Source organism: Pongo abelii, chromosome 14, assembly GCF_028885655.2.
Source record: "Pongo abelii isolate AG06213 chromosome 14, NHGRI_mPonAbe1-v2.0_pri, whole genome shotgun sequence".
Taxonomy (NCBI): Eukaryota; Metazoa; Chordata; class Mammalia; order Primates; family Hominidae; genus Pongo; species Pongo abelii.
In genome coordinates this window covers 57,129,059-57,145,238 of record NC_071999.2, presented here as the reverse complement: position 1 = coordinate 57,145,238, position 16,180 = coordinate 57,129,059, and the positions used below count along the sequence as shown (strand labels likewise).

The 16,180-nt window shown below is 41.9% G+C and overlaps 1 protein-coding gene across 9 annotated transcripts in view; it reads left to right on the top strand.

Moving 5' to 3' along the window:
- The window catches only part of NEK3 (NIMA related kinase 3), a 62,995-nt gene that overhangs the window by 27,239 nt on the left and 19,576 nt on the right, over window positions 1-16,180 (top strand). For 5 of the 9 annotated variants that reach the window (XM_063714921.1, XM_063714918.1, XM_063714917.1 and 2 more), the window contains 5 exons: window positions 8,654-8,797; window positions 12,098-12,271; window positions 14,163-14,256; window positions 14,344-14,441; window positions 15,654-15,737. In XM_063714921.1, coding sequence (XP_063570991.1) covers window positions 12,155-12,271; window positions 14,163-14,256; window positions 14,344-14,441; window positions 15,654-15,737 — 393 coding nt within the window. In that variant the 5' untranslated portion in view covers window positions 8,654-8,797; window positions 12,098-12,154. Of the gene's footprint in view, window positions 1-8,653; window positions 8,798-8,883; window positions 9,142-12,091; window positions 12,272-14,162; window positions 14,257-14,343; window positions 14,442-15,653; window positions 15,738-16,180 lie in introns of those variants that run through there. The other 4 variants (XM_054529067.2, XM_063714922.1, XM_024230830.3 and 1 more) reach the window with 4 other exon arrangements.

Here is a 16,180-nt window from a genome sequence, read left to right as displayed (position 1 = left end):
ATTTTTATTAAGGCCCATGGGGCAGCCCTTGAGGAAACCAGACCTTGGGGATCACCAGGCAGGATTAGTGGCAGGAATTGAGAGAACAGAGCACCACTGAGCTCATCAGGGACCGTCCCCCAGTCACAAGAGTATCTCAAGGAAGTAGTCTTCTCCCACATCCCCCAAAGATAGCTACCAGAGGGTCAGTCCTCTGAGCCCTTCTCAGTGTAGAAAAGACAAGTGTCAAAGCTTCCCCACTCACCCTGAGTTTGCCTTCTATGACAATATGTCATTTGGCCTCACTGAGGCTGAGCAGAGGATGCTGGACCTCCCAGGATATTTTGGGTCAAATGAAGAGGATGAAACCACAAGTACACTTAGCGTGGAGAAGCTGGTGATCTAGACTTGAGAATCAGCCTGAGCTTTACACAGCTAGGGTCTGCTACTTGTGTTTTGTAGACTTTTGTGTAACTATTTATACCGTAGGACAGAATGTGAGGAGGAAGTAACACACACAGAGGAGGATGTGTGTGTATGCATGTGCTTGAATTCACAAGGAAGAAATTATTTATCTTGAGCTTTTTCCTTTGTTATTCAATTTTTATTGGTTTATTACTAATAATGATAATAAAATGTAAATAAGAGCAAATGGGGCTTGGTCTGTCATGTGGCTATGAAAGTTAAGATGTGACTTTTGAGTAGGACATGCTCTGAACATTGCATTGGCAGTTTCCAACCTGAAGCAGAAATCTGGAACCTCAACTAAAAAGGGATGGAGCAAAGTTAACTTGGTGTCATAATTCTGAATTGCAATTTATTAAGTTATAAATACATTAAGAATTTGACTCCTACAATGGCAGCATCAAACAGGTTTCATATTTGGCTGATTAAGTTAACTATGACCATTAGGCTGCTGAGCTACTTAGAAATGGTGATACCACAGATATTCAAGAAGAACTTTCAGATGAGAGTTGAGTCCAGGTGACTTGACAAAATTATAAGAATTCTGCTTTAAAGAGATAATGTAAGAAGCTGGTGGTTTAGGTAGTGAGTCAAATGAAGACCTATCTGTTCTGAGCAAATAAATAGTAAACATTTTGGAAAGGACAGTATTGTCTTCTGAGGAAATGGGCAGTAGATACTGACCATGCCACTACCTGGGACCAGGATGCTGATTACGTGTTCCTGGACCAAACTGGCAGCAGAGACCTCAGCGGGGGAACTGGTGCATGTATGTTGTTCTTAAACATAATTTTATTATGTTGTTCAGAAAATGCATTAATTAACTTTAGGTATATATAAAACAGAACAGTTTACAATTTTACAGTTTAAGCTTTTTTTTTTTTTTTTGAGACTGTGTCTCGCTCTGTCGCCAGGCTGGAGTGCAGTGGCACGATCTCAGCTCACTGCAACCTCCACCTGCTGGGTTCAAGAGATTCTTCTGCCTCAGCCTCCCGAGTAGCTGGGACTACAGGCGCATGCCCACCATGCCTGGCTAATTTTTGTATTTTTAGTAGAAATGGGGTTTCACCATATTGGCCAGGATGGTCTCGAGCTCCTGACCTCGTGATCCACCCACCTTGGCCTCCCAAAGTGTAGGGATTACAGGCGTTAGTTACAGTGCCTGGCGAAGCTTTTTAAATTAAAAGCATGAGTTAAAGAAGGAAATAGAGGAAATAAGCCTTTGTAGAAATTTAGAATCGCTTTTGTTTGTGTTTTCGGTCTTCTACACTTGACAGACTTTTTTTTTTTTTTTTTTCCTTTCCCATGCAAGGGAGTCTAGCTCTGTCATCCATGCTGGAGTGTGGTGGCATGATCTTGGCTCACTGCAACCTCTGCCTCCCGGGTTCAAGTGATTCTCCTGCCTCAGCCTCCCAAGTAGCTGGGATTACATGCGCCCACCATCATGCCCTGCTAATTTTTGTATTTTTAGAAGAGACAGGGTTTCACTGTGTTGGCCAGGCTGGTCTCGAAATCCTGACCTTGTGATCCGCCCACCTCGGCCTCCCAAAATACTGGGATTACAAGCGTGACCCACCGTGCCTGGCCACAGACAAGACATTTGAGGTTCAGGGAGAGTAACAGGATTTGCTAGGACATGCATGGATACATTATTCTAAATATGCTTTTTCCACTCTGCCATCACAAACTTTACAAGTCTTTTTTTTTTTTTTTTTGAGACAGGGTCTCACACTGTCACTCAAGCTGGAGTGCAGTGGCACAATCTTGGCTCATTGTAACCTCTGCCTTCCGGGTTCAAGCAATTCTCGTGCCTCAGCCTCCTGAGTAGCTGGAATTGTAGGCACCCGCCACCACATCTGACTAATTTTTGTATTTTTAGTAGAGATGGAGTTTCACCATGTTGGCCAGGCTGGTCTTGAACTCCTGACCCCAAGTGATCTGCCTGCCTTGGCCTCCCAAAGTGCTGGGATTACAGGTGTGAGCCACCACGCCCGGCCTACAAATCTTCTCTAATAGCAGAAACATCAGGAGAAAGCTGGCCCTTTTTTTTTTTGTAATAAGAAGGTATGAAGAGACACCTCTATTAGCTTTTCCCAATGGAAGGAAGCTTCCTGCTGCTTGATGAAATGTTAGGACTGGTCTTGCAACTTGCTTTGTTTGGCAGTAAGGGCTAAACAAAAGAACCTAAAGGTTTTATTCCTTTACTAGAAGTCTGTCATTAGTTATCATATGGGCAGTCTGCAATCTCATGTACTTCCCTTCAACCCTTGACCCTAATGACTTATCTGTATCCCTTGAGCAGCTGCACTTTCCTTCTTTTTCGTGGTGACCTCTAACTGCCACACGCACCCTGCCTTTTAGATTATGTTTTCCTTCCTTTTAGAGTTTATCAGGATGTCAGCCTGCAGGTGATGTTTCAGGGACCACTGGAGAGAGTGGAATTGGATGGGAAAAACATCACAAATATAAATACTACAATTTAAAATTTTTCTCTCATATTTGTTGCATTGCCACTTCATTTGTGTCATTTTAATTGAAAATCTAAATATACCTCCTTTTGGCAATGTTTTAATATTAATTACCTTTTAGGAATAGGAGGGGTAGATTACTCAGAGCTCTCTGACAGCTGGTATTTGCTGATGCCAGGAAGAGGAAACCAGACTTTTTAATCTTCATTTTCTTTGTTTATCATACTAGAAAGCTTTGTTCTCTTTCCAAGTTCACAGGCCTGCATGCCAACCTTTGAGGACAAAGGGTGCATGCTTGCTTGTTTTTGATTTCACAATGATGTACCCTACAGTGTCAGACCAAAACAGATATGGGAAAGGTGGAAAGTAGAGGAAAACACTATGAACAGAAAGATTTTCTGTTAAATTGTGTTCTTCTCTATTATAATCACACATCTAAATTAATATCTCAGTGAGCCAACACCAGCATCTAACATTTTCTCTTATCTACCTAGCCCACTTTTCTGGAGCTCTAAGAATAAAATCTCTGGGCTAGGCGCGGTGGCTCACGCCTGTAATCCTGGCACTTTGGGAGGCCGAAGCAGGTGGATCATGGGAGGTCAGGAGTTCGAGACCAGCCTGGCCAACATGGTGAAACCCGGCCTCTACTAAGAATACAAAAACCAGCCAGGCTTGGTGGCTGGTGCCTGTAATCCCAGTTACTTCGGAGGTTGAGGCAGGAGAATTGCTTGAACCTGGGAGGCGGAGGTTGCAGTGAGCCAAGATTGTGCTACTGCACTCCAGCCTGGGTGACACAGCAAGACTGTCTCAAAAAATAAGTTAAAAAAATAAAATCTCTGTATTTCAAAGTTAAGCTAATTTGGTCTCTGCCTCTGAGAAAAAGGAAGATGGCTCAAGCATTGTCTTTGGTGGATATGTGGGAAACTTCATTAGAAATAATTTAATCTTCACCATTGTGTTCCTAGGTCCTAGCCCTTGTGGCTGCCATAGAGTAGGAGCTCAATAAAATTTGTTCAATAAATGACCAGCCATTCAAAAGCTTTCCAGAAACAGGGGAACACAAACTTCTACAAGAAACGAAAGGCATGCTGGCATTAGATTGAGCATCAGCTGCACTAAAAATGGTGGAATAATAGCTTGAAAGTTCAGGGGGAAAATGATTTTCAACTTGAGACGCCTCTACCCAGTCAAATTACTTGCGAGGGCAATATACTTGCGAGGGCAATATAAAGACATTGTTACACATGCAAAGACTCAGAAAGCTTACCAGCCAGGCACCTTTTCTTGAGGAGTTATTAGAGCATGTACTCCATCAGTAAAAGAGCAGAGTATCCTGAGGAAGCCGTGGGATTCAGGCAGCTGCAGATGTGACCCAGAATGTCAGTTTTGTGGGTGACTAAGCCACCAGTTCATATTTGAGCAACAGTGGGGGATCCAGGAAACAAAGGTATTTCATGGAACATACAGTTGGAAGAACTTGAAGATATACTTAAGGCAAAGAAAATGAAAATAAGAAAAGCACCTAGAAATTATATTTCCTAAAAGACTCTACAAGAAAATCATAATACAAATATGAATTAAACTGAGTCATCAATGGGCTTTCAAAAAAATATTCCAAGAAAATAGAATGGGTAAGATGGCACAGATTTCTTTCAACAACAAAAAAGTACTAGGCAAAGCAACAACAACAAAGTAACCATGATTTTGAGAAACTGAGCAGCACAGGGTTGAGACATTGTGATTACACAGAGGAAAATCAGGCCCAGCATACTACTTAGCTCTGCTGTGGACCAACATTTTCATAATGTTAATGCTGCTTATTTGTTATTGTCTATTAGAACCAACTTATAGAAGACTTAGGCCGAGCGTGGTGGCTTACGCCTGTAATCCCAGCACTTTGGGAGGCTGAGGCAGGCGGAGATCGAGACCATCCTGGCCAACATGGTGAAACCCCGTCTCTATTAAAAATACAAAAATTATCTGGGCGTGGTGGTGCGCGCCTGCAGTCCCAGCTATGTGGGAGGCTGAGGCAGGAGAATCGGTTGCACCCCGGAGGCAGAGGTTGCAGTGAGCCAAGATGGCGCCACTGCACTCCAGCCTGGCGACAAAGCGAGACTCCATCTCACAAAAAAAGAAGACTTAGTTACAGAAGGGAATATAAATGTTATCAGTCGTGGAAATCTAAGAGAGTACAGCTTTGAAAAGTTTGGAGGTACAGAGGTTCGAGGCTGCAATGAGCTATGATTGCACCAGAGGTACTCCAGCCTGGGCAACAGAGGGAGGCCTCATTTCTAAAAAAGAAATTTGGAGGTAGAAGCAGAGGTGGGGAGTTCAAGGGAAGTAAGAGTTCTTCCTATCATGAAATGGAGAACCAAGAGGCGCTGTCTGTATTTAATAGAACTAAAAACAAAAGTTTAAGGATATCAAAGTTACTAGAGTGAACAATAGGACTAAAAATGGTGATGTTAACTGTCATGTGCACCTTAGGGGGGTGAATTAAGCTGACTTTTTATCAGTCCTTGCAAGAGTCAATAATGTCACAAAATAGCAGCTTAATCCTATTCATACAGTTGAAGATCATCAGGAGAATTTAAAACCACAAAGGTCAAAGTGGTTGCCCTTTGGAAGTGGGACTGAGGCTGGGGAGATAAAAAGCAAGGAACAATTGCTTTTTGTTCTAGGTCTTCCTCTACTCAACTTTTTTTTTTCCCTTTGACAAAACAAAAACCAAACATAACAATCCTGGTGAGGGTCAGAGATCATCTATTTTAATGCCTGGAAATATATTCGGTGAGTCATCTTGTGGCTCTTAAACCAAAGTTAGAAAGTCTATGTAACTGTAGACTACAAAGCAGTTAATACAGAATGAAAACTCCCAGTCATCTCAGGAGAAGTGGTGGTTTATTATTTCTGGTTGCTGCCAGAAATATTTCGATATATCCAGAAGCTCTCCTGGCTGGGTATCCACAGCTTGGCAACAGCTGCGTAAAAAGGGGGCCAGACCTTCTCTCACCATCCCCTCTCCCTCACCCTCACCAGTCTATTCTTACTGAGTTACGGGTTGAATTGCATCCCCCACAAAATATACGCTGGAGTCCTAATGTGCAGTACCTCAGAATGTGATCTTATTTGGAAATAGGGTTGTTGCAGATGTAATTAGTTAAGATGAGGCCACACTGGGGTAGGGTGGTCCCTCAATCTGATATGACTGGCGTCCTTATACAAGGGGAAATTTAGACTCAGAGACAGCACACATAAAGGAAAGGCAATGTGAGGGAGAAGAAGGCCATCTACAAGTTAAGTACAGAAGCCTGGAACAGATCTTTTCCTTCTAGCCCTCAGAAGAAACCAACACTGTCAACACCTTTATTTTGGACCTCTAGCCTCCAGAAGTATGAGATAATAAATTTGATTAAACCATTCATTCAGCTTGTGGGACTTTGTTACAGCAGCCCTGGCAAACTAATACACTGATGGAACAAGGAAAAGAGTCCCTTTCATGACTGCCAACATTGGGTGGGAAAGAAAAGCATTAAGCACCTTTGTCATCTCCCCTGAAGCTGTCACAAATTTAATCTTATAGAAATCTGTCTTTTGCTCAGTTCTCAAGAGCAGCATTCTGAGTACAGGCATGGGTAGTACTGTTTTTTTGTTTTTGTTTTTGTTTTTGTTTTAGACGGAGTTTCGCTCTGTCCCCAGGCTGGAGTGCAGTGGCACGATCTTGGTTCACTGCAACATCCGCCTCCCAGGTTCAAATGCTTCTCATGCCTCAGCCTCCCGAGTAGTTGGGGTTACAGGCGCCAGCCACCGCGCCCAGCTAATTTTTGTATTTTTAGTAGAGACAGGGTTTCACCATGTAGGCCAGGCTGGTCACGAACTCCTGACGTCAGGTGATCCGCCTACCTCGCCTCCCAAAGTGCTGGGATTACAGGCCTGAGCCACCGTACCTGGCCTTGTTTGTTTTTAATTGAAACTAGTCTTTGTATAGAGTACAAAGAAAGCAGTGCAGATGTTGTAAATGTTGATTTGTAGCATTTCCCTTCTCATCACCACACTACAGAATAGTTGTACATTAACTTTGACATTGTGGAAGGAAGGCAATTGGAGCTGGCCAGATCAAAGCCATTTTGTTCCCGAATGCCATTTTACAACTGCCTGACTGCAGAAGGTACTTGCTGGTGTTGCAGACAAAATTGCTGCCATTATGAAAAGGACTTTATGCTGAGGACTGAACTTTTCTCAAACCCCTGAATCAAGGACTTTTGCCTAGAAACCAATGAACTGTCATGATAACGCATTATCTTCAATCAAAACAGTGGGTTACGAAGGTTATGGATGAACTAGTGAGAAGTGACTTCTTATTTCCTTTAAAAACCCTACCCAAAAATAGCTGGTCAGGACACAATTTAAATGCTTCCGGAATCTGTGTTCCTTGAACTGCAGTTCTCAGACTGCCAATAAACTTCTTTACTTGGATTTCGGTGTCTCTGACTCTGGTTGACACATGTTATAATGAACATGTTCAGCGCTTACAAGTAAAGTGTAACCAGATATTGTTCACAATAATCCTATGAGGTAGGTTCTATACTTTTATACAGAGGGATTCAGTTACTCTGCTGTATTAGTTTCCTAAGACTTCTGTAACAAACTGTGACAACCTAAGTGGCTAAAACGACACGAATTTATTACCTTACAGTTCTGAAGTTCAGAAATACAGCTCACTGGGTTAAAATCAAGGCGTCAGCGTGCGTGGTGGTGCTTTCCTGTAGTCCCAGCCACTCAGGAGGCTGAGGTGGGCGGATCGCTTGAGCCCAGGAGCTCAAAACCAGTCCCGGCAACATAACAAGACCGTGTTTCAAAAAACAAAAAACAAACAAAAAAACAATCAAGGTGTCAGCTGGACTGTTACTTCTGGAAGCTCTGGAGAACAATTTTTTTTTTTCCTCCTTTTCTAGCTTCTCCTCCTTTTCCACCTCCTCCTTTTTTTTTTTTGAGACAGGTTCTTGCTCTGTCACCAAAGCTGGACTGCAGTGGTGGGATCATGAGCCCTCTCCAGCTCTAGTGATCCTCCTGCCCCAGTCCCCCGAGCAGCTGGGACCACAATGCCCGTCGCTACGTCTAGCTAATTTTTCGTCGAGACGAGGGTCTCACTATGTTGCCCAGGCTGATCTCGAACTCCTGGGCTAGAGTGTTCCTCTCCTGCCTCTGCCTTCCAAAGCACTGGGATTGCAAACATGAGACACTGTGCCTGCTCCTCTTCCAGCTTCTTGAGGCCAGCTGCATTCCTTGGCTGTTGCCCCTTCCTCCACCTTCAAATAGCTTTCTGATTCTGACCTTCTTTTCGGGCCCCTTCCACTTTAGAGAACCCTTGTAATTACTTTGTAATTACCCAACCACATACTCCAAGATCATCTCCTTATTTTAAAGTCCGCTGATTAGCAACCTTAATTCCATCTGCAATCTTAACCCCTCTGCCAAGCAAGAGAACGAACGCACAGGTTCCAGGGAGTAGGATGTGGACATCCTGAGGCGGGGCATTATCCTGCCTTCCACAATTGCCCAAGGTCACACAGCTAATAAGTTCTAGCTAGCACTGAGTGCTGTGCCCGTGAAATTTATCTACATAGGCTTTCACTTAACCTGCAGACAGAACTCAGTTAGTGGGGGACACTTTCCCTCAATGTTATTAGCACTGTTCCACTGCAACGTGGAACAACAGCTTTAAAACGTGCTCTTCGTAGGCCCGGCTACTCCGAGAACAGTGCCTCCCGCCAGACCCAGGCGGCTTCCTTCACTCGCAACCCGAGAGACGAACCGCCGGGCCCGCCCCGCGGAAGCCGCCGGTTGCCAGGCCAAGGAGTGGACTAGGCTCGCCGGGGAAGCGGGTGAGTGGTCCCTGCCCTGGCGGGCTGCCCCTGGAACAAGGAGCGCGGCGCGTGGTCGCGGCGCGGAGCCGAGTGGGAGCGAGGGCTAGACGCGGTCCGGCGCGCGGCCGCGCCCCTCACTTCCGCCCCGCGGGCTGGACCGCTCGCCGCAAACCCGCAAGCCCCTCGCCGCCTTGGGGTCTGGGCGCGCGGCGCCGTGGGGGCCAACAGGGCGGAGCGGCTTTTCCAGGAGAAAGGGCCCTCATGGGTGAGCGGGGCGACTGGGCTCCCCCGCGGTGCAGTTGCCGCGCGGGCGCCGGCCCCGGCTGAACGGATTCTTCTCGCTCGCTGCCCGGAAAGAACCAGTGAGAACCGCTGTTGCAGCAAAAAAGAAGTTAATAAGCGCAGGGCTGGCCAAACCAGAACAGGGTCTCAGACCTGTCTCCCCGAGAATTCGGGGGCGTGGGTTTTAAAGGGTATTTTGGCGGCAGGGGGCTGGAGAACTGAAACAATTGACCGGCTGGGGATGAAATCACAAGAGCGTCTGAAACTCGGAGCGGCTTCGTTGGTTCCCAGGAAGGGAGTGGGGTCAGTTTCCCTTGTCTTGAAGTTTACACGAAATCCCTCTCCTAGTCATCCTAGCCTCTGTGCTAGAACAAGAAAACGACAACACGAAAACTTAGCCCGTGAGGTTAGAAGCAAGATGGAGTCAGTCATGTTAGATTTCTCTCATTATTTATACATCTGTAAAGGTGGTCTCAGGGCACTTTCTGAACTTAGCCCGTATCTCACTGGTGATCCCCCTTCTGGGTATTTGCAAATGACTTTATTAGGTTTTTAAAAGTATTGTTGCAGGCATGCGAAGGGGCCAATATACTTTTGCCGTGTCCAGAGTGTATTCAGGTCTTGTAATGACCATATGGGTGTAATATTGAGTAATAGGCAAATGTGGGCAGAAAATATCAAATGTGGTTTTGAGCCAAGAAGTCTGGTTGCTCTTAATTTTCAGTTACTCTCCATTGCATAGAATAAAGCCCCGAAGAAACGAAGAATAAGATCATGGGGAAACTCCATGTTAAACCGTGTAATACCGGGTGTTAGAATAGTGGTAAAGGACTTGTTTCTTTCACATCTATATACACTCAAAGACCTCATCGATCTTGGAAAAACATTGTTTCGAAAACAATGTGTATGACTGATTTGGTTATATGAAGAAATTATTTCTAGGATTTCCTGTTAATTCTGTGATAAGCAGGAATACAAACTGGAAGTTTTACAGGTCACTATAGTAGAGGTTTTAGTTTGATTTTTGCTTTGTCTGTCATGCTCTCTCTGCCTTATAATTCTTTGTGGTGTAATTAAAAAACAAACACTAGGGCCAGACGCGGTGGCTCACGCCTGTAATCCCAGCACTTTGGGAGGCCGAGGCGGGCGGATCATCTGAGGTCGGGAGTTCGAGACCAGCCTGACCAACATGGAGAAACCCCGTCTCTACCAAAAATACAAAATTAGCCGGGCGTGGTGGTGCATGCCTGTAATCCCAGCTACTTGGGAGGCTGAGGCAGGAGAATCGCTTGAACCTGGGAGGTGGAGGTTGCGGTGAGCCAAGATCGCACCATTGCACTCCAGCCTGGGCAACAGGAGTGAAACTCCGTCTCAAAATAAAAAACAAAAAACAAACACTATAAGCTTTTTGAAAAATCAAGTAAATTCATTACAGTGTTTTTCCTGCAGTGAAAAAGAATGCATCACTTTTCTAAGGTTTTAATAATCATAATAGCTGCCAGTTATTCAGGACCTTGTATGTACCAGGCAGTGTTAGGAACGTTTTATCCATTTCCTCTTATGTGCTAAGCAGTCCCACTAGCTGCTTCATCCTGGAAATACAGATGGGAGACTGAAGTCAAGGACTCCAACTGTGTGTTTAACATCTCTCTTGACTCCCAGGAACCTCCAGTTCGGCATGTCCAAAATGAAACACATGTCTGTCTGTCTTCTATCAATATGTTTTGCCCAACCCCTGCAACACTCCCACTTCCAGAAAAATCACACAAACAAAAAACCGCACACACAACCATTGTGCCTTTCCTCTCTCAGGGAGTGCCAGAAACCATCTGGTTCATGCCAGAAACTTGGGAGTCAACCTTGCCCCCTTCTCTGCTTGCCCCCCATAAATCTGCCACTACAAATCCTGTCAACGTTCTTACATCTTTCCTTCCCATTTTTTTCTGACCCCGTTGCCTCCACTCTATTCCATTTCATTATTTTCCTGCCTTTTCTATTGTTGGAGCCTCCTAACTGGCCTGTGTCTCTGAGCTGGCCTTCCTGCCCGTCTTCCACTGGTCCATTTAATCTGCAATCTGAGTGAATGTTTTTTTCTAATATGCAAATATGATTATATTGCCTTCTTGGTTAAAATGCTTCAGCAGCCTGTTACATTCTTCTTTCAGTTTCTTGAACTGAATGTGATTTCTTTAGCTCTTAAATATGCAATTTCCTCTTCCTCGATTACTCTTTTCCTCCTCTTTGTCTAGCCAAGTTTCATTCATCCTTCAGGCTTCAGCTTAAATAGCCTACATTTGTTGAGGTTTATGGTTATCTCTGCATGGGATGTCCACCTTGGCAGGGACTATGAGAGATTTTTCAGATTATAACATCTGACTCAGAGTTGGTGCTCAGTGTCTACCTGTTGAATGTAGTAATGTAGTATAGGGGAGGAAAAACATTTTTTGTCTACCCTCTTAGGTTCAGTAGCTGGGCCCTGCAAAATAAACTGGTGAAACATAGATTAACAGGAAGAAAGATTTATGCATAAATGTAAAGAAGTGGTTAGACCAGGGGGCTCATATGCCATTTTAACAAAGAGTGGTAAATTGAGGAGAAGTAACTAGACAAAAGTAGGGGCATGCTTCCTGGGTAAATTGTAGGAAGGTAAATATATGGCGGAAGCTAACAGAAGATAAGGATTATACAGTAAGGTTTGTTATGTGGACTCAAGTTGGTGCCTTCCCCATTGGTAAGAGTTGCTCTCCTCTTCCTGGTACTGAAAAGGAAGACACATTTACAAATGGATATTTATTACCTGTACATAGGAAAATTTATGCCCTGCATTTATACGAAAAAGGGAGGGCAAAGAGCAAATTGGTTTCAGCTCAAAACAATTCTTACATGAAAGTGGCATATTTTGGGGTAGCATACACTGATCCTGTTCAAAAGGAAAAAGTTGCTTTTCTCTTATCATGGTTATGAGAGCTACTTTGAATTAATTTTTGCTTTTTGAAGGTACATTTAATTCTCAAATGTTTCTGCTTTTGAATGCAGTTTGGGAGAGCCCATGGTGACTACGTGAGTGGAGCCCAGCTGTGTGGATGCCCCAGCATGGATGACTACATGGTCCTGAGAATGATTGGGGAGGGCTCCTTCGGCAGAGCTCTTTTGGTTCAGCATGAAAGCAGTAATCAGATGTTTGCCATGAAAGAAATAAGGCTTCCCAAGGTCACTACTAAAGAAATTAGCTCACTTTGAAAGTATACATGCGATTTATATAAAATAATAAGTTTTTGGCCGGGCATGGTGGCTCACACCTGTAATCCCAGCACTTTGGGAGGCGGAGGCGGGTAGATCACCTGAGGTCAGGAATTTGAGACCAGCCTGAGGTCAGGAGTCTGAGGCCAGCCTGGCCAACATGGGGAAAACCCGTTTCTAGTAAAAATAATAAAAAAAAATTAGACAAGTGTGGTGGCATGCACCTGTAGTCCCAGCTATTCAGGAGGCAGAGGCAGGAGAATCACCCTAACCTGGGAGGCAGAGGTTGCAGTAAGCTGAGATTGTGCCGCTGCACTCCAGCCTTGGTGACAAAATAAGACTCTGTCTCAAAAAAATAAATAAATAAATAATAAGGTTTTGAGTTTTAACATGGAATTTCTCCTTCATGCAAAAGATGTAATTGGTTTATTCATTAGCTTTACAAGGGCTCGATACGTTATATGTGGTTCTTAGGATATTGTAATTAACAATGGGAGAAAAACAGTAAAAGTTTTGGTGATGATTACTGCTAATTTTATTTCGGCAAATAATTGGTAATAACTTCCACTTTTGTATACCTAATGGTGCAGTAAATCTTTGCCAAAGCAACTCAAGTGAAATATTAATGAAAAAGGATCATAAAAATACAGTGAAGAATGAATGCTAACCTTTGGTACCAGTAAACCTACTCTGTGGATCAGTTTATAGGTTTTATTTCCTTGTAGACCATTACTGTGTGTCATAGTTGTCCTATGAAAGAATTCATTACATGAAGACTATGTCATAATATTTTGGATCAATTTTTAAAAAATACATTCTAATAAAGTTCTCAGAGTGCTAGGTATTTTTTTCCCCACTGTATTCTTGACTTCGTTTAGTGATTTTCAAACTTGAGTGAGCATCATAATCATCTGGAGGGCTTGTTAAAACATGAATTGCTATGCTCCACCCCCAGGCTTCTGATTGAGTAGGTCTAGGTGGGCTTGTGAATTCGCATTTTTAACAAGTTCCCATTTGGTGCTGATGTTGCTGGTCTGAGAACCCTTGTGTTACTACACAATCAATGGCAATTTCTTTTCTTTCTCTTTTAAAATTTATAGATGGGGTCTTGCTCTATTGCCCAGGCTGGAGTGTAGTGGCACGATCGTAGCTCACTGCAGCTCAAACTCCTGGGCTCAAGCGATCTTCCCACCTCACCCTCCCCAGTGGCTGGGACTATACTACATCTATAGTCCCAGCCACTGGGGAGGGTAGCCACCACACCCAACTAACAATGGTAATTTCTTGATTGTAAGATAAATCATTCAGAATTTCATCCTCATAGAGTAAGTTAGGGATAAATGGTTTTGGAAACTTACTTTGCTTGCCATCTTTGTTCATCCTTGATGCAGTAATACACCAGCATACTCTTTTTTTATCTGGACCAGTGGACTCCTCTAAGTGATGCAGACAGTCAAAACATGAAATCCCTCACCCCTTTTTTTTTCTTTTAGGATAAAACATTTCTTTTTCTTTTTTTCTATATCACAAGTCATCAAGCAAAAGATACACTATTTTTGATGGTATACTGGCTAAGTCAGGTGATACTTAGGCTGATATTAAAACTATTTACATTCTGTATGTGTAAGGAATGAAAAAAGAAAATAAAAATACAATGAAGGGGTCAGCTCAAGCATGAAAATATAGCCAGAGTTGAAAAATCACCATGCATTTTCTCTTGTCATTTGACAAACTTAAGTTGAGCCAAAGTGTGTTATAAAACTTCATCTAGCAGTAAAGTGTCATATAAACTATGTTATTGTAAAGTTATGTATTTTAAAATGCAGTATTAAATTTATGCTTATTTAAAATGTTTTTCTAGTCTTTCTCTAATACACAGAATTCTAGGAAGGAGGCTGTTCTTTTAGCCAAAATGAAACACCCTAATATTGTTGCCTTCAAAGAATCATTTGAAGGTAAATACAAATTCCCCCAGATATGTGCATTTCTGAATTTGATTTATAGCCACTACAGCTTTTCTAAAGAACTTATATCTGTTTTAGCTGAAGGACACTTGTATATTGTGATGGAATACTGTGATGGAGGTGATCTAATGCAAAAGATTAAACAGCAAAAAGGAAAGTTATTTCCTGAAGACATGGTAAGAGATTGACTTACATAGTTTCTCTCAAGGTTTAGAAGCCACTTTTCTCATAAACTTTGTATAAGTTAAAACAAAAGCATTGATGTCTGTAATTACCCGAGAAGGTAGATAGAAATGATTGATTTCTGTATTGGTGTTACCACTTAGTGTCCTCAGGATATGGCTGCCTGAAATGGTTTTAGGAAGTAAAATCTATAGGTTATAAATTATTATGAAATAAAACTTTCATGTTTAGAATAATTTCAAGATTGTATCCCCAAATTTTGTACTAGATCTTTGAAATCTTGGTTTGTATCGTACTGAAATTTTAGAAGAGAGGTCTATTTTATTTTGTATTACTAAAACATCAGAAGAATGAAGCTTGCCGTTTCTGTTTCTTGGGAGTACCTATTCTCAATCTTTTTCCTCCTAAAGCTTGAAGTGGTCCCTTCAGTCTAAGACTTGCTGCCTTTTTAGTGGAAAATTGCATACTAAATATTTTTTAATGAATTGGCTATGGGAAATATTTAAATTGCTCCAATGAGGCTTAGTTTGATTTAGGTTATAGCATGTTATGAAAGTATGTAAATAAATGTAAATAAATATTATTCATTTAGAAACTATATTGTTAAAAATATGGGTTCCGTAGAAGGAAGTCAACCTTGGCTTCAACTGGAAGAATCTCCGTAGCAAGAAGGAAAAAAAAAATTAGTTTGACATTTAATTGTAGGCCCCCAAGACACCTAGAAATTCTGGGTACTGTTGACCTTGGACTTATAAGCAGGAACTATTGACCTCAAAGGATTATTTATAATATAATGGAATCTTTTGATGATACCGTATGGCTATTCTACAAAAGTAAATGAAAATCCAACATAATGATTACACTAGAAAAGCTGTAGTGTATTTCTTATTGGTGAACTCCCTTTATATAAGCATTTAAGGAATACTTTTATTTGGTTGAATATAAGAATAATATAAGTGGAAGTTTTACTAAAATAAATTGCTATTTGGATCATGCATAAGATGATGGAATATGGGAGTCAGAGCTTTTCTCAATTTCTCCAAGTAACACTGAATCTTAGTTGGACGATGTAATTTATAGGAGTTCTGTACTCATATTATGTAAAATCCTGGTTGACTAAGGCCTAGAGATGATTCTTTGGAATTGTAGGTTAACATGAGCCGGTTACTGCATTCTTGAAGATTTTGCATACCTTTTTCTTACAGATTCTTAATTGGTTTACCCAAATGTGCCTTGGAGTAAATCACATTCACAAGAAACGTGTACTACACAGAGATATCAAGTCCAAGGTGAGTGGAGTACATTTTTGGATTTAAAAAAAAAAAAAGTACTTAATTCAGTCATTTTACTGTATTATCCCATGCATTTTGGGACAGTTTTGTTTAGTTTAGAAATATTTGTCAGCCTAATATTTGTTATTTACTTTTCAAATTTAAATTCCCCCACCTTTCTTAAAATATAATTGACAAAAATTATGTATATTTATGACGTACAACATGTTTTATATATATACACACACATTGTAAAATGATTAAATCAAGGTAATTAACATATCTGTCACCTCACGTACTTATTATTTCTTTGTGGTGAGGACATTTAAGATCTACTCTCAGCACTTTTTAAGTATTCTATGCATTATTAAGTATTCTATGCATTATTATTAACTATAGTTACCATGTTGTACAACAGATCACTGGAACTTACTTGTCATAACTGAAACTTTGTACCCTTT